General features: G+C 59.3%; 1 protein-coding gene across 1 annotated transcript in view; it reads right to left on the reverse strand.

Annotated features, from left to right (window-relative positions):
• Nucleotides 1–24,546, reverse strand: part of HS6ST1 (heparan sulfate 6-O-sulfotransferase 1) — a 64,697-nt gene that overhangs the window by 14,643 nt on the left and 25,508 nt on the right. The window contains exons 5-15 of the mRNA XM_010837959.1: nucleotides 21,720–21,845; nucleotides 20,895–21,065; nucleotides 20,732–20,834; nucleotides 16,218–16,291; nucleotides 15,738–15,993; nucleotides 15,451–15,579; nucleotides 14,846–15,373; nucleotides 12,338–12,421; nucleotides 11,886–12,056; nucleotides 11,203–11,476; nucleotides 2,324–2,496 (exon numbers count right to left, since the gene is read on the reverse strand). Of these exons, the coding sequence (XP_010836261.1) occupies nucleotides 2,324–2,496; nucleotides 11,203–11,476; nucleotides 11,886–12,056; nucleotides 12,338–12,421; nucleotides 14,846–15,373; nucleotides 15,451–15,579; nucleotides 15,738–15,993; nucleotides 16,218–16,291; nucleotides 20,732–20,834; nucleotides 20,895–21,065; nucleotides 21,720–21,845 (2,089 nt within the window). The remainder of the gene's footprint in view (nucleotides 1–2,323; nucleotides 2,497–11,202; nucleotides 11,477–11,885; nucleotides 12,057–12,337; nucleotides 12,422–14,845; nucleotides 15,374–15,450; nucleotides 15,580–15,737; nucleotides 15,994–16,217; nucleotides 16,292–20,731; nucleotides 20,835–20,894; nucleotides 21,066–21,719; nucleotides 21,846–24,546) is intronic.

Consider the following 24,546-nt stretch of genomic DNA (forward strand, 5'->3'; position numbering starts at 1 on the left):
GAAAGGACATCCCTGGAAAGGCTGTGGCTGACCTGCCTGAGGTCTCAAGAGGATCCACCGGTCCTGTCCTCCCAGCTGTGGCCAAGCCTGGGGTTACATGCCACCTACCCAAGCACAGGTCTCTCCAGGGATGTCCTTTCCACCAAGCAAAGGACTGACTGACTGACGGCTTTCTGGGAGTTTGTCCGCTGTCCCCAAAGCCCCCATGGTGAGGGTCAGTCCCAGCCCTGGACTGCTGACCGATCATCAGAAGCGGTGCTCCATCCGGGGCCGTCCAAAGGCAGTAGGGAGCCTCCCCTGCCTCCAACTCCACCAGGCTCCCACCCGCGGCTCCTGAGCAGGGCTCTGGCCAGGGAGGTGCTGCTCAGGTGACCAGCCTGGCACTGGCAGAGCCCCATGGGGCTGCTGTTCATGCATGCCTGCCCCCTGGCACTTCCTGGCTTCTGACACTGGCGGGGAGGTTCCACTCTCACCTGAACATCACATGTGCCCACCTCGGGGTAAAGTGAAGGTGCCCAGCCTGCTCCTTCCCTGGGAGGGGCTGTGTGCTCAGTGATGGGGCCTGAGACCTGCCTGCAGAGCCTTCGTCTCCTGTCATCAGCTTGAGTCTCGGCCAAGAGCTCTCGGGGTCACTTTCTGCGCCTCCCCGTCTCTGCTGGTCCTCCCATGTCCTCTTAAGCTCTACCTGCAGACCCACTGTGGCCTGAAGAGGGCGGCGTGAAGGATGGAGAGTGTGGCCTGGGGGCAGTGTCGGGCCCTGCCAGGGCATGCAGCACACATGCCCGGCTCTACCTGCTCCCATCGTCTGCCAACCATGCCAGCCTCTGTGTCTCTGTGCCAGGAACAAACCCCACAGCAGCCAAGAGCAGCACAGAAGGCGCACGCAGTAGGGCCCAGCTCAGCGGACACCGGCCCTGCCAGGTCACACAGTTCAGGGCCTAAAGAGAGCTCAGGGAGCTTGAAACCTACATCTGATGACCCCATGCCAAGTGGGACAGCCCTCCTGGGGACCCTGCAATGACGCAGGGGCACACTTAGCATACGCATGATGAGCAAAGGCGCCGCATCAGAGTCCGGGTCACAGCCTGACACCAGCTCTGGGCCACACACTCTGGGCACAGAGGAAAGGCAGGGCAGAAACACAACACACGCCAAGGGTGCAGGGGGCTCGGCCCCAGGCTGGAGCTCCAGCCAACTTTTTCTTCTGCTTCCGATTTTTTTGTTATTTTCCCCGTTTTATATAACCAAGCATGTATTACAGAGAAAACAGACAAAAAGATTAAAGGCCCTTTGTGCGCCTGATCTAACCTGATTCTCTCACTAGAGGTGTGAAGTCAGAGCCTAGGAAGCTCTGGGCCTCCCCGGCAGCCATGCAAACGTCTCCAAAGCCGTGAGACCAGCAGTGACTGCTTATCTGGCAGCCAGCAGGGCCAGCACTCGTCGGGGGACCACTAGGGGCTGCTCGATACTCCCTCCAGGCTCAGCCTTCTGACCCCACAGCTGGCGGCTGGCTCCAGGCTCCACGACACCCCTCTTCCCGGATGAATGCCCCTGGTCCCTCCCTTGTGGCTGCACGAGGGCTTTGAGCAGAGAGGAGGGGCTGGCCCGCGCCCCCTGCTCCGTGCACACACGTTCTCCCACAGGAGTACAGGGCACAGGGTGGGGCAGGGAGGACGGTCTGACGGGCTCTTTGAATAGGAACTGCTCTTCCCTGATACAGAAAGTCAGAGCCTAAACGGCACATGCTCCAGACAGAAGCCACGTGACGCCCACACTGACTCAGAGTCCTGCTTTCCCCTGCGGTGTGGTCTGCATGTTCTCAGGGAGGCGACCACCCGGGAGCTGGGAGGGTGGCCACCTCAGCAATGAACCTTGGTCCCTGGTCCTTTACAGAACAGGGACCCCCAGGCCACCTCAGAAGCCCCTGCAAGGGCTTCTGTGGCTGGGGCCCACCTGGCACTCACTTGCTTTATTCCCACGACCTCCGGGGTGGGCACCACTGTCAGACAGGCAACCTGAGGCTCAGGAGGTCCTCAGCCAAAGTCACTCAGTCACGAGAGCGATAACTGGTGTGTCTGCCACTGACCCTGGATGCAGGATCTCCAGGAGCAGCTGGGGCAGGATGCACCAGGAAAAGGGGTCCCTGCTTGCCGGGAGCTCAGCCACTTAACTGCTCTGTGGCCCTGACAGGCAACCCAAGGAACATCTCTGTATCCATTTCCTTACCAGGCAACACAGACCCCACGCCATACCAGGGACCCCCACCTGGCCAGAAGGCAGGAGAGGAGGGCCACGGGAGAGGAAATAGCCAGAACGAACTCACCTGCTCTTGCCGCCCGTGGATAGGGGTGCCAGGAGAACGTGCAAGAGAGAGAGAGAGAAGCCGTCAGTCAGAAATAGAAAACTCACAAGTAGCCCCATAAGCTTAAAAAAAAAATCAAAGCAGCAGTTAAAAATCTTCCTACAGGTTTTCGAGTACTGAGGAATGTCTGCAGCCTAGGTTCACACAGTTCTGCCAAAATGCAGCAAAACAAAACCAAGCACAGACACACACACGGTACAATGTACACACACGCACATACGTGTAGACGCACGTACATGTAGACACACGTATATAGATATACACATGCAGGTACATGCATACACAGATACACAAGTACATGTAGACACACGCACACACAAGTACATGCATACACAGACACACAAGTACACGTAGACACACGTACACACACACACAAGTACATGCATACACAGACACACAAGTACATGTAGACACACATACATGTATTCACACGTACATGTATATACACACAAGTACATGCATACACAGACACAAGTACACGTAGACACACGTACATGTAGACACACGTACACACACACACAAAAGTACATGCATACACAGACACACAAGTACACGTAGACACATGTACATACACACACAAGTACATGCATACAGACACACAAGTACACGTAGACACACGTACACGTAGACACACGTACATATACACACACGCAAGTACATGCATACACAGACACACAAGCACACATAGACACACAGACAAAGCACACGCATACACAGACACACACACAAGAGAACAAGGGATAGTACACACATCCACACATGTGCCAAAATGACAGACATTAACAGCAGCGTCTTTCTAGGGGAAAGGTCTAAAGTTTTACTACTATTTTAGTAGTACTTTGTAGGTTTGACATTTCTCAAAATAAAAAGTGAAGGGACAATTCCTACAGAAAAAATTTCTACCAAATTTTAAAAGCAGATTACCCAACTTTATGCAAACTCTTACAGATAATAGCAAGGAAATGCACACTTCCACCTGCAACTCCTTCTATGAGGCTAACATAACCCCAATACCAAAATCAAACATACACAGGAGAAGAAAGGAAAATTGAAACTCTTTTCATTATCAATATAGATGTAAAAAAACTGTAAACAAAAATCTTCTCAAATCGAATCTAGCAGAGCATATAAAATATATGACACTATGACTAAATCAGGTAATCCCACATATGTAAGGATGATTTAACATGAGAAAATCCACATATGGATTTTCACACCAACAGATTACAGACATCAACAGATATGTAAGAAGTTATGTAAAATTATATTGCTGCTGTTGCTGCTGCTAAGTTGCTTCAGTCGTATTCGACTCTGTGCGACCCTATAGACGGCAGCCCACCAGGCTCCCCTGTCCCTGGGATTCTCCAGGCAAGAACACTGGAGTGGGTTGCCATTTCCTTCTGCAATGCATGAAAGTGAAAACTGAAAGTGAAGTCGCTCAGTCGTGTCCGACTCTTCGCAACCCCATGGACTGCAGCCTACCAGGCTCCTCCGCCCATGGGATTTTCCAGGCAAGAGTACTGGAGGTTAAATAATCATTCATGATTAGAAGAGAATTCCTATAACCTGAAAAAGTATCCAAAAGAACTTAGAATAAACATGGTCCCAGTGGGGAAAAGTCCGATGCATTTTCTCTGCGACAAAAAATGGGGCAAAGAGGCCCCTCCTCTCCCAGCTGCATCTCTCCAGTTTAACGATGAAATGACAGGAAGGAGTCTGTCTCCCGTGTCTCTGCTGAGCACCTGTGTGCAGGCTTCACCCTCAGAACCCGGCTCGGGGAGGGGGCTGCTTTGCACGTCCAATGCTCTCTGCTGGGACCTGGAGTGACCCACAGGTAAGGTCTGGCTTGCTCTTGGAGGGCTGAGGGTTCTGGAGACTTGGGGCAGCTATGCACCAGGAGCAGCTCTTTATGCTCCCTGTGCCGAGCCTCCTGGGGCCTGGACCTTGGGCAGGGAGGGCCCCTGGCCCCATGTGAGCTCAGTAAATGCGTCAGCTGCCTGAGTGCCTGCTTCTGAGTAAGCTCAGTGGGCTGGCTTCCGGCCCCGAGGAAGAGCCCCTGGCTGTATGACCTGGGGTCTCCAGAGGCTGCTGTGTCATCTGGAGCAAGTGGCCCAAGAGTGCCCCCATGGTGGCAGGAAGTGGGGCCAGGCCTCTCCAAGCTCATTTCCTGCTTCCTGGCGCCGGCCCTCACTGCCTCAATCAGCTGGCCCCTTCTCCGTTTGTGGGAGGGCTGGGTTTACTCAGTAAACACAGGAGGCATATGGACGGACTGGAGGGGACAGCCCCTGTGAGGATGAGTCCCAGCTGCTCTGCCCTGAGCTCAGAAGGCTCTGTCCCCAGGGCCGGCTCACGCTCCATCTAGTTTGGCTGAGGGGCCAACAGGCACCCTCCTGCTCAAGCGGAGCTGTGCCTCCTAGGAGACGGTTCTCAGCGCTCCCTTCCCTCCATCTAACTCCATCAGGGCCCAGGGTCACCTGGATCACACTCTCCTAGACCCACCCAGGCGAACCCCCGCTAAGCTCCTTGATCCCAGGGTGGCCGCAGGGAGAGGTTCTGGCCTGGGAGAAGGCCCCTGCATGCCCAGCAGAGGAGCCCTGTCTCTCTGGGGTGGAGGGAACCAGCTAAGGGAGGCTGCCCTGGGCAGCACTGGAGGGAAAGGGCTGCACAGGAGGCAGGTGGGCCGGCCGAGCAGGCCCCAGGTCCTCCACCAGCACAAGGACGAGCTCAGGTGAAAGGGGTGAGCCCTGAGAGGGGCTGTCCTCAGTCACCCACGTCTGTCCTGCCCTAGAGGCCGAGCCTGGCTGCATTCTGGCTCCCCTACGACCACACACTCAGGCCCAGCAACTGAGGCGGGGACACCCACACCACGTGCTGACGAGGAAGCGCTGGGCCCAGGTCCACACGAGCCTGGACACAGAACCACCCAGGGTTGGAGCCTTGTACTAAATTAGGGCAAAGAGTGTTCGGTGTCCAGAAGCTCAGGGGCCTGCTTCCCAGGAGAAGCCGGGCCAAACCGCCCATCAGCAGGGCTCTCCAGGTCTGGCGATGGGGCAGGACAGGGCGGATGCCAGCATCTGATCTAGAACTCTATCTCTGGTGGGGGCACTGCCAGTCTACCCAGAAACCCCTTGGTATTACGCCTATGTGAATGGGCAGTAGCAGCACATGGGTCCCTCTGGGCTGTGGGCACTGGGCACAGGCCCAGGCTGTCCTGCAGCACAGGGAGCAGCGTCTGAGTAAGTGAGCAGGGCCCCGGGTTCAGGGATCTCCAAGGGCTGTGGGCCAGGCCATAGGGTGTGACTCACTGGGCATGAGGGTGGGGTGGGGGGCAGCGGTGGGCAGGGTACCGTCAGTCGACAGGCTCCACCTGCAAAGGACGGCTTGACTCATGCGGGACGATGCGGAGACACAGATCCCAAAAAAGAGTGTGCGAGGGAGGCAGCCTGGCAGCGGGGCTGTGGTCAGGGCTCTGCCTGTCCCACCAACGCCTCTGGTCACCAGTGCTCCGCTCCACTGCAGCAGTGGACATGTCCCAGCACTGACAGTCCGCCCACCATCGCACTGTGGCAGCAGGCAGGACCTGGGGGCCCCCTCCCGGCTCAGAGGCAGGGCACGGCTAGCACGAGGTACGTGAGGAGGGAGAGGTCACAGCCCAGCCCTAGAGATCAGGGCACTGGGGGGCCCCGACTGGGGGGCACCCACCCCTTCAGGGCCTCTCTAGACAAGTCCAAAGGGCTGCAGCACAGGTTATCCCCCCGCCGGAGGGCAAGCCACCTTATCTGCTTCCCCCAGACACGCATGGTCACGCCAGCGTTCCCCTCTGGTCATGTCTGTCTCCCCCAGGTTCAGGGCGGGCAAAGCCCACGGCCAAGGCCTGTCTGTTGGGCTCCATGTGGGCCTGGCCCGCTGGGCGCTTGAGGTGGGGCTATGCAGAGCCACCCCCATTGCTGTCGATTGCTGGGCCCATCCCAGCCCAGGTCTTCCCAGCGCTTCCAAAGGACTCGGGCCCTGCGAGTCCTCTGGAGACACAGGTCCTTTTTAGGACCGAGGTCCCTGTGCCATGGGAGCCCACTCAGCCCATCACCACCCTCAGAGCTGGGCTGACAGATCGAGGGCAGGTCCCACACGCCTGTCACAACGAGCGTGGCTGATGGCTGCCTTCTTCCTGCCAGGGCCCTGGGGAGGGGGCTCCCTCAGGGATCTGAGTGCAGGCTTTTCACCCACTGTGACACTACCTGCCTCTCTTTCCTAACTCTGACCCCACTCCTGCCACAAATGGTCCCTGGAGACTACCCTAGATGACTCTGGGGACATCCAGGCCCAAGTCTGGGGTCCTCTGTGTGGCTGCAGGTTCCTAGCTGTGCATGTGCAGCCTGAAGTTTTCTGTCTCATGGGCCCTGGCTGAACTGCTCCCCTGCTTAGTAACCCTCCATACTGCATCCTTCTGCCCCAGGAGGCAAGCCCTCTTTGTGCAGCAGGGACCCGCGTGAGCCAGGCACCCAGCCCCAGCTGCACGTGCATCTCCATGCCAAGAAGCGCTGCTCCCCAGTCTTGTTCGAGGGACCCTCCTTCTCCCCTCCTTTCCCCTCAGACCGTCTCTGCCCTTGCCTACCTCTCAGCCATTGTGTGGTTTTTTCCTTCTCCTGGCCTGTCTCCCACTAGCCTGGCCCATCTGCCCTAGTCCCCAGGGCCAGCATGGGGCCTGGGCAGAGCAAGGACTCAGAGAATGACTCAGGCTCTGAGGCTGGAAATGAAAGTGATCAGGGAGCCTGACGCTCACTCCCTGAGGCCCCGAACAAGAGCAGTGAGTGGTGGTGGGCTCGGCCACCATCGTTCACCCATCAGGTAGCTTCTGTGTACAGAGCAGGCGGTCGGGAGCAAGCTCCCGGACTTGCCAGAAACCACACTCTCCGACTCCTAGAGAGGAAGGACCCGGAGGCTGAAGAGTGTCAGCAGCAGGAAAACCATGGGCCCCCAGGCCCTGGGGGTGGACTCCCTGCTGGCCAAGAGCACGTCAGGCTGTGTGTAGCCTGCGTGGAGAAGCAGGGTGGGTCTGGGGGTGGACGGCACCCCTGGGACCCAAACGAGGGCGCTGCAAGATGGAGTCTGAGTGTGTCCTGAAGGGCAGAACCACGGCCCCTGCATGGGCTCTAGCGCCCTTGCTTTCTGTACACCACAGTTGACCCCACAGGGGCTCTGGAGGGAGGGCTGGGGACCCACTAGGGGGCCTCGCTGCCCGGCAAGCTTGCCAGGCTCCAGGAGGACTCAGAAGTGGGGATGCACACTTTGGAAACGTCTCACGAGGAAGGAAAAACCATGGCCTGAACTGCGTCTGGACAGTTAGCCAAAGGGCCGTGGCCTCCAGGGCTCTAGGGCACTGCCATCCGGCCTCTGTGCACCCAGGGCCTTGGCTGCTGAGCGACAGCCTCAGAGGCAAAGGCCACTGCGTGGCCCTGATGGGGCGCGAGTCCTGGTGGGAATCGGGAAGCAGGAATGTGAAGGCAACAAGCCTGCGGGAGGTGCCAGGGGCGCTGTAAGTATTCTGACTGCCATTCAAAGCCCTGTGCCCAGGAAAGCAGCAGCGACAGCACTGCGGCCTGAGACCCCCGAGCCACGGACGGCCCTATGCAGCGACGCCGTCTGAGTCCATGGTCCCCAGCACCCTCAAGCCTGGCCAGCATGGTGCACCGGGGACACACACACAGAGAGGACACTGGGGTGGCCTGACTCAAGAAGCCCATGTGTGCACCACCGCAGGTCACTGGGAGAGGGCAGGCCACCCACTGGAGCAAAGACACAGCCACTGCCCGGCGTGGGCTGGGGCTGGGGAACTAACCACCAAGCGAGCGAGTGGGGAGGGACCTGCCTGCCACACAGGGCAGCAGTCCATGGCCAGGACGGGGCCTGCTTAGTCTCCCAGCTGCCCTTAGACGACGAGACGGCCACGCTGAGCCCGGCACAAGCGGACTAGCCACGCTGGGATTCCCAGGGTGTGCGCCTGGCCCCGCCGTGAGTCTACACGGAGATCACCGCAGGGCCAAGCACACCACGCAGCTGCCAGTCATCAGCTCAGTGCTGGAGCCAGGGTGGGGGGAAGTGCCTCCTCCTCTCTGCACCTACCCAGACCCTCCACTAGACACCTGCCGCCAACTCCACACACCACTGTCCCCCACCCTCCAGCCTTCCCCAACTTCCAGGCACATGGAGTTTGAACTTGGCTTTGCCAGACTCCTCCTGAGACCCTAAGCAACTCCCGTGCCATCATTCTGCACCACATTCTAGACCGTCCTGCCCTAGGTCACGACCAGCCAGTCACCAAGCAGCAGAAGGAGACATGTTGGCAAGGATGTGGAGAAACTGAACCTTTACGTATGTGCATTCTTGATGGGAAAGTGAGGCAGGATGGTGGTTCCCTAAAAATATTAGACATATAAGTATCCCGTGGCCCAGCAGTTCCACCGAAACAATGGAAAGCAGAGACGCGGACAGATACTTCTGCACCCATTCCCAGGAACAAGAGGTGGAAGTAAGCCAAGTGTCCATCAAACAGTAAGTGGAAAAACAAAGCACGGTATACACGTGCAGTGGTGTGCTGCTCCATCTGAAAAGGAGAGAGATTCTGTCACCTGCCACACGGACGGACCTTGAGGACATCATCTTCAGTGAAACGAGCCAGTCCCAAAAGGACAGATGCCATCTGACTCCACTTACATGAAGACCCTTGAGGAGCCAAGTTCACAGAAACAGAGCAGAAGGGGGACCGTCAGGGCTGGGGGACGGGAGCGGGGAGTCTGCTTAATGGGTAGAGCTTCAGCTGGGGGAGGCAGCCAAGTTCTGGAGACGGATGGGGGTGCTGGTGGCTGTACAAGAGGGTGACTGCACTTAATGCCACTGAGTCACACACTTAACAACTGTTAAAATGGTAAATTTTATGTGACGTGTATATCACCACACACACACACACACACACACAGCTCTTCTCCAGTGGAATGTCCGCAGCCTGTCCTGGCTGAAAAAGTTTCAGGCAAAACCAGACCAGGCTTCTCAGGAAAGAAGGCAGCCCTGCTCCGTGTACAGCCACTGCAGAGAGCCTCAGCGACGGGGTGACAAGTGGAACTCGCCCCGTCTAAACCTGCCCCCACCCATGGTTGATGGGGCACATCCACAGCTCTCCTGGCGGAGGGGACACAGGACCAAGATGAGCCCAGGGCGTGACCTTGCTGAGAATCCCGCTTCTGTTCCTTGGCTGAACAGAGCGAGGGGGCAGCAAGTACCTGCCTCGTCTGGTGGGGACAGGGGCACACAGCCACCCCCTGCACACCACGCCAGCAATGGGGTCCCTAACCCCGACTGCCTGTGAGGTGGGGCTCTGCTGTCCCACCCTCCTGACAAACTAACTGGGGCTCCAGGCCTCTGCCCCACTGGGCGGCCCAGCACTCTCAAAGCCAACATGGCACAGACCTCAAGCTCAGCCCAGGGCAGCAGGGAGACAACTGGTAGCCCTTTCAGGGTTCCCTGGTCTCAAACCTCTCACACAGGGGTGGACAGAAGGGATGGCGGGCAATGCCCTCTCCTCTGGGACCCTCCCTGGGTGCCAGGTACCCCAGCAGGCCACACTTCCTGCCCTCAGGGGTATCAAAGAGTAGCCCTGGCCCCAATGGACAGATGGAGAAACTGAGGCACAGACTCATCACATTTACCCAAGAGTGCAACTGGTGAGGAACACAGAGCCCTTGAGCTAGGGTGCCTCTAAAGGTCACGACCTACTCTATGCTCAGGTCCTTAGCCAAGACCCACAGAAGAGTTCCGGTGGCCTGGGCCTGACTTGAGGGACCCCGACTGTAGTGGGACAGAGGCCAACAGGCAGGGGGCTATGGTGGAGAGAAGCTCAGGGCCTCTTCCTGACCTCCGGCTCTGCAAACACTGCCCATCTGCCAGGCAGAGGCTTGGGGCTGTTGCAGGGGGCTGCACACCCCACCTTGGGGCCAGGGGTCCTGCTGGCCTCTTCATGCCCTCCACACCCAACCACCACATTTCCATTTCATCATGACCCAGGCCAGGGCAGCGAGGGACATCAGACCCCAGCCAGGCGGGGGCTGCCCAGCTCTGCCTGGCAAACGGACTCTAGGGCCCCTTCAAGCGAATTGTGACCCTGAGTTCTCACAAATTCACAGGCCCCTCACCCTAGTCACACTTGCCTGAAACCAGGACAGATGTCATCAGCCAGGGGCCCTACTCCTGGGAGGCAGGAGAGAGGCAGGGAGCCCCGAGGCCCAGCTGTTGAGGAGTCTGGCCTTTCACCCCTAGAGGGCCTCCTGCAGAGCCCAGGCCCAGGTCTCTGGGGGCAGGGGACTGAGGGCTCAGCCCTACTTTTACGACAAGAGCGAATTTTCCATGAACACACTATTTCCTTAATGTCCCAGCCTGTTCTGAGGTGGCAGGGATGAAGGGGTGGCCCAGCCACGGAGTGGAAAAACCATTCAGCTCTTAAACATGGCTAGTGGGAAGGAATCAAACGGGAGGAAATGTCTCAAAGTGCCAACCACTTGGAAGGAAAGAGGAATTCTTGTTCCAGGGTGTTTCTGAGTCACCACTGGCCCTGCAGCACAAGCTGTGGCCAGGCGCGTGTTCGGGTGCCCTGCACAGCCTGTGGTCAGTCCTGGGAGGCTCCCAGCCCCTCAGCCCGCTCTCTCCCTGGGGAGGGGTGCGTGTCCCTGAGGAATTCCGGCCCCAGCCCGAGGTCACTGCTCCATGAGCTGGAGCAGACATCACAAAAAGGGCCTCTGAACTAGAGCAGGGGTCATGCCGTGCTCCCCAAAGACGCGCCCGTCGGCGCTTACCCTGGAAGTGTGCAGGGCAGGTGTGGGGCTGGGAGCCAGGTGCAGAACCAGAAGGATCCGTCCAGGAGCTGCCCGGTGTGTGCACAGGATGTAGGGGGGAGGTGCTGGTTCTGACCTCAGGAACACCAGTGTGCAGGTCCAAGGCTGTGGCCCTGCCAACCACAGCCTGGCCCCTCCGTGTCCTTCAGCACCTGTGGAAGCTGCAGTGCTGAGTGCCCTCGGGATTCGGCTCCCTGCGTCTCCCCAGCCAGACCCACTGAGGTCCCAGTTGGGCCTGAGGGTGGAGGCAGGGCAGAGTGCCAGCCCGTCCATGTGCCCACCATCCTCTCCCTGGGTAAAGTCAATTCCCAGTCAGTCAGAAAAGACTCCCGCCTGGCCCCTCACCGTACAGTGTGGCCAGAGTGCAGAGGCCTCCCCAGAGAGGCAGCGTGAGAAGGAGGCCCTGTCCGGGCCCCACGACTCCCAGGCAATTCCTGAGCTATGATACATATTGCTGTTTTAGTGAGAAAAACGGAAAGTAAATATTAAAAAAACTAGTTTTCAGGCCCAACACAAAATTTTCCACAACCACGAGCTTCCCTTTTGCTGTACATGGGACAGAGTGGACTGGCTCCAGGCACCCTCAGACCCCACTAGGACACCGGCTGCCTCCCTTTGATAGCCTCTCCCTTGGCCACTGCTACCTGGGCAGGCCCAGCAGGCCATCTGAGCACGGCCCCTGCTGAGCAACAGCTGCTAAGGGGATGCAGTCATGGGTGTGGATGGGAAAGATGGGATCACACCTATCTGGACACTCGGGTCTGAGCCTGGGGACCTCGGCAGCTCCCTGACTGTTCTGTGCCTCCGCTTCCCCACTGGTAACAGGAGAACAGTGGAGGCATCTCACGGTCCACCTGGGGCAGTGCCCATGGGTCCCTGCAGGCCAGGGCCAAGTGCCCAGAGTCCAGCAGAGCCACTGGGGGTACAGCGTGTGCATGTGCAGGGACCCTGACTGGGTGTCCTTGGAGAAAACCAGAGTGTAGGTTGGCAGTCACCACCTGAGGGGCAAGGCCCTCGTGCTGCCTGGGAACTCGAGGGGAGCTGCAAGCACTATCCGACGGTGGTGCTGGATGCCGTGAAGCCTGGGGCCTCCTACTTCTGGATGCCCGTCAGACACAGCTGGGCAGCCCTGCCGGGGATGGCTGGGGGCCAGGATTCCACACCGGCACCCTTCTGGAGACTGCACGGAGTGAGCGCTCAGTCAGAACTTCCTAAACGAATTTAAGGACTCAAAGAGGTCCGTGCACAGAGCCCCAGGTGGTCGAGGTGACAGCTGCAGGCCTACAGATCTGGGACTCCTGTGCCAGCTGACTCTGGGTCAGGGGTCAGAGCTGGCATGGACTGGCGGGGGGGAGCGACCGAGTGCCACACACAGCGCGGGCCATCGCCCTGGGCTCCGTGCTCACACACCGACCCTTGGAAGGGCAGTTCCTCTGCAAATGCTCTGCTCGGGTGCTGTACTGGCTCCACACGGCAGCTCTGCAGTAGGCCCACCCCTGCCTGCCACCCCCGCTCTGACCCACGGTGGGGGCTGCTCAATCAGTCCGCCTCCCCGCCCAGCAGCTCTGTGACTGCCCCTCCATGCCTGGTACCACCTCAGGCTGCCTCTGGCCTGACTGGCAGAGGGCCAAGTGGCCAAAGACAGCAGGGCTCTGGCTGGGGGAGGGTGACAGGGGCTGGCACGCTGGCCCGGCTCTGCCATGTGGGGTTCAGCCCGGGCCCTGTAGCAAGTCCTGTCTGATGCCCACTGGGCCCCCTTTTGATCCAGTGATTGGGGTTGGGCGTCCATTTCGGCTCTGGGGCAGCCCTTCCACCCCCCACCATCCCACTGCCTGTCTCTGACCCACTTGTCTGAAATGTGACCGCATTTGACTTGATAAAATCAGTATTTTCCTCTGGGCACTCTGCCAGCCAGGCTTCCAGGAAAGCAAAGGACGGACCTCTCCTTACAGGCCTGGGCTTCCTGACTGAGGCATGGTCTGAAAGCAAGACGTGGTAGGCCTTGAACTTCTGCAGGGTTCAGACCGCGGGCCAACGAGCAGCCTTCTGTCCAGGCTTGTCTGAGTGGAGCACCCTGCCCGGACCTGCCTGTCTGCCGACCTACTTGCTAAGGGAATGGGGGGTGGGTGGCTGTGCCCAACCTGTGGTCTCTCCTTTGGGACACAGGCTGGGGGGCTATAGCAACAGGGGGAAGAGGACTCCAGAGTGGCAAGGCTTGGAGGCTGGATAGGCGAGGCTGTGGTGCCCCAAGCAGGTGGGAGCTGTGCTCCCAGGCTGTGTACTTGCCTGGCAGGGCCCCTCCTCACAGGTGACATCAGAAACCTCCAAACCCCTGGAGCCCATGTGTTCCGCTTGCCCTGGTTCCACCTGCCTGCAACCTTTGGGGAGCAACCTCACGGCTCAGCTGCTTCCAGAGGGCGGCTACTCGCCCGGCTGGGCCAGAGGAGGGGGGTCAAAAGTCACCAGAGGTCTCCCCCCAGGACCCTGTACCATCTCGGGCTGCTGAGAAAGCCCACCCTCAAAGCAGCCACGTCTCCCTCCATGACAGGCAGGCAATGTGGGGAGTTTGAGCCCTATCTGCCTGGGTGATGCCTGGCTCTCCCCTCTAGGGGGACCCTCCCCTCTCCCTGCCACTGGGGAGAGGTTAAGAGGAAACCCTGGGGCCACAGGCCAAGTGTGAGTCCCAGCCCTGTGACGTGTGACGTGGGTGATGAGTCATTTAGGCTCTTGGTACCTTGGTCTCCTCATCTGGAGGGGAGGGCCCTAATGGTGAGGTGGGAGTGAGGCAGGCCTGGCACCCAGGCTGCCTGTCGTCACAGCCACTCTTTGTCCCCGGACTGTGTCCTCTGGGCGAGGACACCTGCTCAGCCCGCTCCCAGCACGAGCACAGCACGCTGTATAAGCGGGGTGCTCAGGGAACGGGGCTTTCCCAAGCCCCTGCCTCCCCGACCACGGTCTGGCTGGAGGACTTCCTCTCGCTGAGCAGCATCCCAGAGGATCCTGCTTCACCCAGGGCTTGGAGGAAACTCACAGCTTCAAGACGGTGAGCCAGCCAATCCCACCTCCTGCAGCGGAGACGCAAACACAAAACATCCACGTGCGCAGGTCCTCCTTTTCCAAGGACACCAACGCTCCAGGGACGTAAATATTTACATGCGAGCCTTTCAAGCGCAACTCTGAGGGGAGATGCTCGCCCACTGCCCACGGGCCGCAATGCCTGCTGTGCTTGTTCTAGGGGCCCTGTTAGCCCTGCGGTGGCTGGAACTAACTCTAGATGAACGGCGTGGGAGGTGGTCCAGGCAGTGGCCAAGTTGGGGGTTGCATGCCAAGGCTGCCCTGCCCCGAGTGCCTTTGCAGGAGGATGTGGGAAGCTCTGTTCTAGAGAAGGGTCATGCAGGGGTTAAGTCCTGGGGTGTGGCTGCCGCAGATGGGGGGACCAGGCACCTGGCTGGAGGTATAGTAGGCTGGGGGGTGCTGAAGTCAGTCCTCTGGGAAAGCCCTGTCCAGATTTCCATCAGGAGGGGAAGGGAGGTGCCACGACTTCAGAGCAGTGGGCTCCAGCTCTGGTTCTGGTGGCAGGATCCTTCTTCTAGCCTGTTCTCACCAGGCCCTCACAAAGCAGAGCTGATGGGTGTGAGATGGAAGACCACCTGTGTGGCTTTCTGGGCTTGCGCAGCTGCTGCTCTGGGTGCTGCTGAGGACAGACTCAGATGAGGGTCTGGGGCCTCCCTGGTACAGGGAGGACGGCCGGTCAGCCGGGCACCTGTCTGCCCACTCCCTTCCGGGCCTCTGGCTGGGTCCCCACCACAAAGGGGTCCCGGAGGAGTTCCGAGGTCGGCAGGAACGTGCCCCTCCCTCCCTGGCAGGGGTACTTGGGGCTGTCGGCACGAGGACAAGGACATGTCTGGTCCACTGGGCCCCTCCGGGTCCAGGCACCAGCACACCAACGGCCCAGACCCACAGGCTGGTCAGGAGGACAGGCCCGGCAAGCACAGCATGCACAGGACTTCGTACCAGGACACACAAGGGGACGAGCCACCTCCCCGGGAGATACAGCCCAGAGACGTGAGCAGGTGAGCGGCTGGAGGGAACCTCCGCGGCCAGGAACCACACAAGGGGATGACCATCTCGTCTGTCACAGGAAAAGAAACGTGTGCTAAGACCACAGTGGACCATCTCCCTGGTTTGGCAGAAATGGCAACACCTCACAAGCCAAATGGTGCGGCACTCAGGCACGGCTGGGGTAGGGACAGGGGTGGTGTGTCAGCGGAGCACATCTGGAGAGCGCTGGCTGTGTCCAGCAGAGCCGAGGATGGGCCGCCTTCCCTTGCTTCACCCCTGGGGACATGGAGGGTGGGCAAGTCTGGTCCCTGTCACCTGGTCTGCGAAACACACCTACTCTTGGAGTGAAGCACAAGGAAGAGGATGTGTCTAGACAAACCCGGGAGTCGATGCACCACATGTGCACATCACGGAGCCACACAGACCAACCTCACCAGCAAGGCTGCGCGAAGGGAGCGAGGCGCAGGCCGAGCACAGCCTGACACAGGCTCCAGAGTGTGGAATAGCCAGCGGTGCTGTGCGCTCTCCACACGACCGTGTCCACACTGAGTGAACGTGTGGGAGGGGGCGCAGGAAAGACAAGGGACGCAGACAGCAGAGTGGCGGAAGTGCAGTGGCGGGCATGGTGCACGGCGGTCGCCATGGGAATACACGAGCCTGCCGCTCCACTCCTGTCGCTATCCGCGGTGACTGCGGACCAGGCTCAGAGCAGACGGGGGCCAGGGAGGGGGACGGACCACCGCACCCCTGGGTTCCTGCGGGGGAGGGGGGAGCGGAGCAAGACCCAGGGACCCACCTGGCCTTTCTGCCCCTCCCTGCCCTCTCCACTGAGCTCTTCCTGGCTGGGTCTCTCGGGGTTTCAGGGAGGCAGGCAAGAAAGTTGCTGCCAACACAGACCAGACACCAGGCCTAACCTGCACTGTCCCCACAGGCGATGATCACAGGCAGGGAGGTGCCCAGTGCCACAGCCTGGGTGGGCAGGAGACCCCTATGGCAGAAGCAGAGCACAGCCCAGGTCATCCTATTAGAAGGCCCCTGATGCCTGTGGACAGCCCAGACAACTGCCCAAACTTTAGCGGCTGGCCCCTAAGCTGAATGACTCTGATGGAGGCAGGAGCCAAGTTCCCGGCAGCTTCTGAAGGGCTCTTTCCTGTACCCAGAGAGAAGGGATATGCTATAGCCTCTTGTAAAAAAAAAAACAGAGTCCCCAGCAATAGGCACAGTTCCAAGCCCTTACCTACAAGGCAGGCACTGTCGACAGACCCATGTTACAGCTGGAAAATCAAGGCACAGGAGTCACAGAGTTGGCAGGTGACAGAACTGAGAATTTAACCTAGCTGCTGTGGCTCCAAGCCTGGGCCCCCAGCCTGGCTCTGCCGCCATCCCTGGTATGGAGCTGGAGTTCCCTGGAGGAGGCAGGGCCTGGCCACTGGCTGCTCCCGCTCCCCCACTGGTGGGCGGCCCAGGGACGACCTCTGTCCTTCCTTGTCCTGGAGGGCAGAGATAAGCTGATGCAGCTGACAGCCTGCTGGGGAACAGCACACTCCACTGAGTCCTCCATGGCTCCACTAGGCGGGTCAAGAAAATGATGCTCAGAGCTGCGTGAGGATCCAGGTGAGGAGCAAGGCCAGCCCTGGAGCCCAGACTGGTCCGACTCAGGTCATGTCCACCTGGCGCGCTGGGGCCAGCACAGACTTCCGTGGAGGGGCCTGGCCTGCAGAGAGGCCGGGGGCCCAGCTCCTGCCTGTGACCAACGGGCAATGTGCGTCTCCCACACCACTGACCTGCTTCAACTCTACAGCTTTATAAACCGCTAGCTCCAGAGTTTTTATTTTTTTAGTTACAATTAACACATTTCCAGACAATTACTGATTTGCTCTGATCGCCCGCCCTGGGCCCCTTGGGGCCTTTTAAAGTTCCCCACATAAAAGAGGCTACTGCGCTGCTCACAGGGGACTCTCACAGACAGCCGGACGCTCCCACGGGGCCCCAGGCCCATCCCCCTTCCACACTTGTGCCGTGGGAAGCTGCTGACAGCCCCCTGCACGACTGAGGGCCTGGACCTTGCTCCCGGGCACTGAGGCTCGCATGCATCCCTGGACTGAAGAATTCTGTGGGGTTACCAGTGGCTGTGGCTTCAATAGGACACACACAATCTGGGGCTGGAGGGCCCAGGGGCCATGGGCTACAGGCTCCCCTACAGACTCAAATGATAAGCTCCCCATCCCCATGTTAGAGATGGGGAAACTGAGCCTCAGATGGTTGTTTCTCTGTGCCCACGAGACCCACCAGCTCCAGGCACAAGGTTAGAGAGGATCCTGGGGCTCCTCTCTCCTCCTCTGGGTCCCAGTCTGGGCTGCTGGGGCCCGGAGCTATGGGCTGGGCTTCCTGAAAGGAACCCGAGGGCTGAGTCCCCACGTACCTCAGGCCCTGGAGCCTAAGCCCCGGGGCACACAGAGAGGGCGGCCTTGCAGAACTCAGACAGCCCTGGTGAGCCGAGGCTCCGGATCCTGGGTAGCTGGCTGAGTGACTACAGCCAGGGTGGGGACAGGGCCTCCAAATGGTCCAGCTGTCCTGGGGGAGCCTTGAGAGAGATGCACATGGGCAGCGCTGCAGGAAAGGCTGCTGGCCAGCTGGGGAGCTGCATGGCCTCAGCAAAGCTCCCAGCACCCAGAGCCAGCTGGGAGCCTGGCTGGGGTCTGTTGATGGTGGTGGGAGTGCAGGGCTGCCCGGGATAGTTTCTGTGTCCCCAGGTCCACACGGAGGCTGGGACAGGGCGTGTGTGGTCCCCAGGGGCTGAATGCCTCCTCCCTGGGCCCACCTGCTGACCCTGCATCCTCCAACGGTACCCACCTGGGTGGGTGGGAAGGGGCAGTCCGGGAGCAGTGGTGTAGGGATCTTCACACAACACTTTTCCAAAATAACAGGCCTTGTAAGCTGGGGACTTGGGACAATGCCACACCAGGAAGGGAACACTTCACCAGGGAGGAACAGAGAGTTCAGGCCGCATATCCCATAGCCAGATGTGACAGGGCCCTTCTCCACGCACACCGCCTCCCTGCCCCCAGTGCCCTCTTTCCTACCACCTGCTCCCGTGACTGCCCGTGGGTCTCAGACAATACGAGTAACCTTGGTTCTAGAGCACTGCTTTGGTCTGCACTCCTAGTGACCTTTCTGCAAAGCCCCGTGCAGAGGTGCCCCCTCTAAACCCCTCAGATACTGCAGGTCACACCTCCTGCTGTTACCTCTCACATTCCTATTTTTGTGATCAGGAGAAATTTTTTTCTGTTATGCAGAAAAAAGGTCCAAATGCCACCCCCCTCCCCCGCCACAACCAAAAAATAAGACAAATTAAACTGACAGCAAAAATGTAACAGCAAGAGAAAGAGTGAACTGAACTCTGGAAGAGTCAGGACTAAGAATCTTGAAAGACGGAAACTCTGCAAATGTGCCTTCTGCCTGTGAGTGCTGGCCAGTGAGGCCAAAGGACAGGCCCCCAAAGAGGAGAGTGGGTGGCCATGAGATGGATCTCTGTGCTGTAAATCCCCGCCAGGAAGACCGTTGTCAGGAGGGCCCACAGCCCCTTCCCGTTCTGTCCGCCCCACAGGCCCACTGAATGAGGTCCTGGCCTGAATCCCACAGGCCTTCCAGCAGGGCCGGGGTGGGGCAGCAGCTGCAGGCCCAGGACCGCGTGGGGAGGATCTGGTCCCCAGGATAGGTGGTGGAGCACTGGCTTCACTGGGCTGGGAGCCGCTGCGCTGTGCCTGGTCTTAGCTGCCAGCAGCGCTGGTGCCCCCAACAGATCCCCCTGCGCTGCCCGCCAGACACAGGAGCATGTGGCCTGATTCCCACCTTGCTACTACACAAGTCAAGGCTGCCAGACGTCCTCCGATAAATGGACAGTGCAGATCTGCATAGCAAACTGCCCGTGTCCGCCCAGGGTCTGGGGAGCCCACGCCTTCTGCCTGGGTGGGATGCCCGACAGTGGGCAGCGGTTCTCACCGCAGCCAGTCTTTCCAGATGGGGGCACCACGGCGGGGGGTCGGTGCGCAGGGCACACAGGCCTCAGGACAGACAGACATTGGGACACCAGCTCCTTAACTCTTCTGGGTCTCGACTTCCTTGCGGAGGAATATGGGGACAACTGTTACTCACTTGCTTTGTGGGAGTGGGGAGCTAAACAAGATGACCCCCGCTCCCCTGTTCCAAATACCACTGAGCACTCGGGGGACAAGAGCCAATGTCTCATCTATACCCATCCGTCTGCTGACCCTGGCTTCCCAGACTTGGGACCTCATGGCCCATCACCCTCCCCTTCAGCCCTACGTGGCAGAGAGCTGCACCCTTGCTCTGGGCAGAGGTGAAATGCAGCCATCTGTGGCCATACGGCTGGCATTTGGGGTGGCTGGGCACACGCTGTTCACACTCTCCACCCTCCAAAGTGATGCGCCGCCCTCAGCGGTGCACTGGTCAGGCAGGACTTCTCAATGAAAACCAGGTTCCGTTCAGTCATTTAAGAAAGTCAACTCTTTAAAAACCCAGAACATATTTAATACCATAATCATTACTTTATAAAAAGAACAAAAAATGAGAGAATGTGGGATTTTCCAGGCAAGAATACTGGAGTGGGTTGCCATTTCCTTCTCCAGGGGATCTTCCTGACCCAGGGATTGAACCCGTGTCTCCCGCATTGCAGGCAGACTCTTTACTGTCTGAGTCACCAGGGAAGCTAAGGGTGATGAGACCAGGCCCCTACTGACGGCCTGCCTCTCCAAGGGCAACAGCAAACTTCTCAGTCCTGCCACCGAGAAAGAAACCCTGACTCCACAAAGACCAAGGGCTTCACCAGTCCCTGGGCCCCAGGGCTGTGCCCACTGGGAAGGTTCTCTGACCTAGTGGGGGGCAAACAAGCCCCCCACCCTGCGTCCAGCCCACTCTGCACTGCTCAGGGTTTTATACGGGAAGTAGCTGGGAGAATAGAAAACCCTGGTCCTACACGCTCTATGGTGCTTCGGTGACAATAGTTGTCAAGCCTGATGACTTCGCAGTCCGGGCATTATTTAAAACGATTGCCAGAAAGTCATTTAAAAGTTTGTCTTACACGTTTGCTTAAAAAGAAGAGGTTTCTTTTTCCAAGGAAAATCTGGCTCTGGATGTCTTGACCTTAGATTCCTTTTGTCTCAACCCCAGACCTGTCTGGGCGACTCCCCCGGGGGGCCAGTCCCTGCCACGTGCTCCGGTGCCGTCTGCCCCCCTGCAGGCAAACGCAGATTTTGTCTTTTGACTGCATTAAGACTATGTGAAGGCAAGCTGCGAACTGTCGAACTGTCGGGTGCCATAGATTAGCTCCAAGCTAGCCTGTGTGGGGCCACTGAGGTTCTCCGGTAACAGCAGCGCACTCAAGGCTGACTCCTTGAACCTGACTCACCAGAGGACACTGGGGGAAGGGCAGGCTGAGTGCAGCTCCCAGAGAGCCTGCAGGACCAGGCGGTGAACTTTCTTCTTGTCAGATTGGGCAGCACCGATCTGGCCTCCGGTGCCCAAATGCCATGGTCACACCAGGATGGCAGATGGAGAGCGGCCAAGGGCACCTAAGGCAACAATGGCGCAGCCAGGGAAGCCTTCTTGGAGGAAGGGGCAGCGGAACTGAGGCTGGGGTGGGGGGCAGAGCCAGCAGAACAGTGGCAGGGAGGAGGGTGTGCTGGGCAGAGGGCCGCACAGAGTCAGCTGCCGGCACCAGATCTCTGAACCCAGAGAGGCCTCTGGGACAGTGGAGGCAGTGTGAGTGGCCTGAACGAGGCTGCAGCACTGACACGGAGATGCCTCCTTCCTGCCCGGAAGGCTCTGCCAGGGAGGGTGGTGGGAGCTCAACCAGGGGCTCCCGGGGTGGGGGGGTCCTACTGCAGAGAGGACCCCATGAAGGTGGCCCAGAAGCCACACTCAAGTCCCAAATGCCCTCTGTGGCTCCAAATGAAACCTGCCCAACTTTAGGGACATGTCCAGGGCAACTCAGGCAAGATCCTGACGGTGGCTCCTCTTCCATCTCCTCTGGAAGAGGAACTGGGGCCATTCTGGCTTCTAGGAGCACTGTCCTGACCCTACAAGGTGACAGGGGAGCAGGGGGTGCTGAGACGCCCTAACCAACGTGGGCCTTGGCAGCGCTTCGCCACCAGCCTGCTGCCATGGACAGCCACACCCCTCTGAGGCCAGTCCTCCCTGGGGGCCTCACAAACACTCCTGGCAGATGCCAGCAGGTGTGGCAGTTCCCACCGTGGACACAAGACCAAAGAGGGAGCTGCCAATGCTTGTACCCACACCTGTTCCTCTCTGCCAAGTCAGGAAGCACTCACAGATGCTGGAAGTGCCAAACCATATTCCAGCAAAGCGTTGGAAACCCATCCATCTCCACTTGTCACCTTGATGCATGCCCAGCTCAGAGGCACCCAGGCCGATGCTGTGTGGCAATGAGGCGCGGGAGCTGTGAAAACCCTCACTTCCCCGCACCACAAGCCCCAGAGCACCGCAGACACTGGCACCAGGAACTGGGAGAGACTGGGGAGAGCTTCTAGTGGCACACCTCACAGCAGTGAGATATCTGGCCACCCTCCACCCCGCCCCTGGCCCAGAGCAAAGTGCTTGGCTCTGGGGACTAGAGAGGAGGAAAGAAGGGCTCCTGCCCAGGGCCAGACCCCAAAGTGCCCGTCACTTCTCAGTTCAATAGTCAGGTGGTCATTCCAAGCACAGGTTGAAGGAGGGCGAGGGTGACATCTGAGCCTCCTGAAACCAGGCACCGCTCAACACCAGGCACCCCTTGGAGGTTGGGCACTGCCACTGCCCTTCTGGGTGCTGGGTCCCTGGGCAGATGAGGGAGCTGCACCCTGACCCCGGAGCACTCTGGCCCAGCCCCAGACTGGGGGAGCAGCACACAGGCTTGTAAACACACAAAGCAGAGATTTCCCTGGCTCCTCCAGGAAGCTTGTTAAGAAAGCCATCTACCTGGCGCCTGGACCGGAACTGAAGGGAGAGGTGGGAGAGAGTGACAAAGAGTACCAGCAAGGCTCCGTCACCTGCCTGGAGGCACAGCCCACTCCCAGAGCAGACAGCAGAGGGCGGCGCGCAAGGACCCTGGAAACCCCTCCTCCACGGCCGGCCGCCGGAAGCTGCTGAGCTCAGCAACTTCCCAGAGTGGCGGGCAGCAGGCCAACTGCGCATGGAGTCTTCCATTCCTGCTCCTCACGTCCACCTGGAGGAGGGGGTGCCAGGCATCCCTCCCTCCTGCAGCACCTGGGGACTCTAGTTGGCTTCCCCACTTCCCCCACTCCTGTCTGTGGGGGTGGCTGGGCCTGTTGCTCTGGTGGACAGGCTCTGGAGAAGAGAGACCAGGGGCTTTTCACCCTGACGACCCAAAGAGAAAATCAGCCTCAGAAGATGGGGCTGTAGGAAAGCGTCCTGGAGGCCAACTAGGGCCGAGGGATATGTCTGCTGGGCAAGCTCGACTCAAGCCTCTAGACAGTGCCCAAAGGGAGGCCGGCACATTCTCCCCTCCAGGGCTCTCCCTAGCTAATTCCCTCTGGCAGACAGGACCCTTCTGACTCCCACTCCCCACTGCTACAGGCAGAGAGGTGCCTGTGTGTGAGTTAATCACTCAGTCATCTCCGACTCTTTGCAACTTTACGGAATATAGCCCACCAGGCTCCTCTGTCCATAGAACTGTCCAGGCAAGAATACTGGAGTGAGTAGCCATTCCTTTCTCCAGGGTGAGAGGTGCCTACTCAGGCCTATTTGGGCTGCTCAGTGTCCAGTTCTGGGGGCCTACGGTCCTGGTGAACAGGATGGATGGGCAGGTAGCTGCAAGACCCTGTGCTCAGCTCCATCTAGCACAGAGTGGCTGGACCCTGAATAGCAGGGGGGGACAAGGAGGTGGTACAAGGCCAGGAAAGTGCACCTGTACAGATTAGACTGAGTGCTGGGCAGGCACCAGTGCTTTAAAGACCCCAGACAGGCTGACCAATAATTCATGTAGCCTTAAATGACCCAGCAGGACACTTCTCAAGCTGAGAGCTGCTGTTGGTGTGGGGACAGCCAAGGGAAAGTGGGAAGACCCCTTCTCTTCCCCTCAACTCGACAGCCTAGGAAACACTACAGGAGGACTAAGAGTCGAGCAGGGAATCCAGAGCTGGCCAGATACCAAACCCTCATCTTCCAAACACACCCAAGACCTTGCACCTTTGACCCAGGAGTGCTGCTGACAAACAGCTATCCAGGTCACACAGCAACCGAAGCCCAGCCTTCCCATGAACGCAGTCTCAAGGCAAACATGGAACATAAACAAAAAGCAGGCAAGAAGACCTCCCTTCTGGCCCTTCCTAGTCTAAACGTCCTAGGGAGAAGGCCCCACAGGGCATGAACACAAACCGGAGAAAAAGAGACCCAACTTTAACCCTTGGAAACCCTGCACCGTGGGGAGGGAGGGTGTTTCTGGCTAAAAAAGTCCTTCCCATGAAAACTATCCCTGCGACAGGTCAGCCCTGTGTCCCCAGTCTCCCAGGGGAGGTGTCTGGGTGTCCAGGTGCCTCCAGCCAGCTCAGCTCCCCCCAGCCTGCCCTTGGCCTGCTTCTGCTCCTCTTTCAGAGTGAGTTTGCCCCTAGTTAGGGCTCAACTCGCAGGGGCGGGGCGGGCAGCACTGCTTCCTCCCCGCCCCCAGCCCCAGGTGACACTCGGGCCTTTGTTCTTCCTGCACACCTGGGCACTGCAGAGCCAACCCCCTTCCCTGGTAGCTCCTCCCTAGCCCTCTCAAGGCAGGCTGGCGGGCCGGGGGGCCCCCCCGCAGGTGCAGGGGGAGAGGCCCCTCACTTCTCTCACTTTCAATTTGGGCGCGAGAGCCGCGCGGGGAAGCCAGGTGGGCTACACGCGCACAGAAACCCGCTATCCCGCCCGACGACACAGGCCAGCCTGGACGCAGAGCTGAGGCATGACAGGTGACAGTCCATGGGCAGGGGGCGGTGACCCCGGGAAGCCCAGACGCCGCGCGGCCCGGTGGGTGGTGGGGAAAAGTAAAGAGATGCCGAGCACGAGGGGAGAGGGGGCATTCGAGCACAGCGGGCCGCGGCAGACGGACAGCGGGCTCGGGCGCCCAGAGGTAAGGAGGCGGTCCAGAAGGCTGCAGCGAGTGGCAGCCCCGAAAGGGCAGGAATGCAGGGCAGGGAGCAAAGGGCGGGCCCAGGACCGGCCGGCGGGGGCCCC

The sequence above is a fragment of the Bison bison genome, unplaced genomic scaffold (genome assembly GCF_000754665.1).
Source record: "Bison bison bison isolate TAMUID 2011002044 unplaced genomic scaffold, Bison_UMD1.0 scf7180017864088, whole genome shotgun sequence".
NCBI lineage: Eukaryota > Metazoa > Chordata > Mammalia > Artiodactyla > Bovidae > Bison > Bison bison.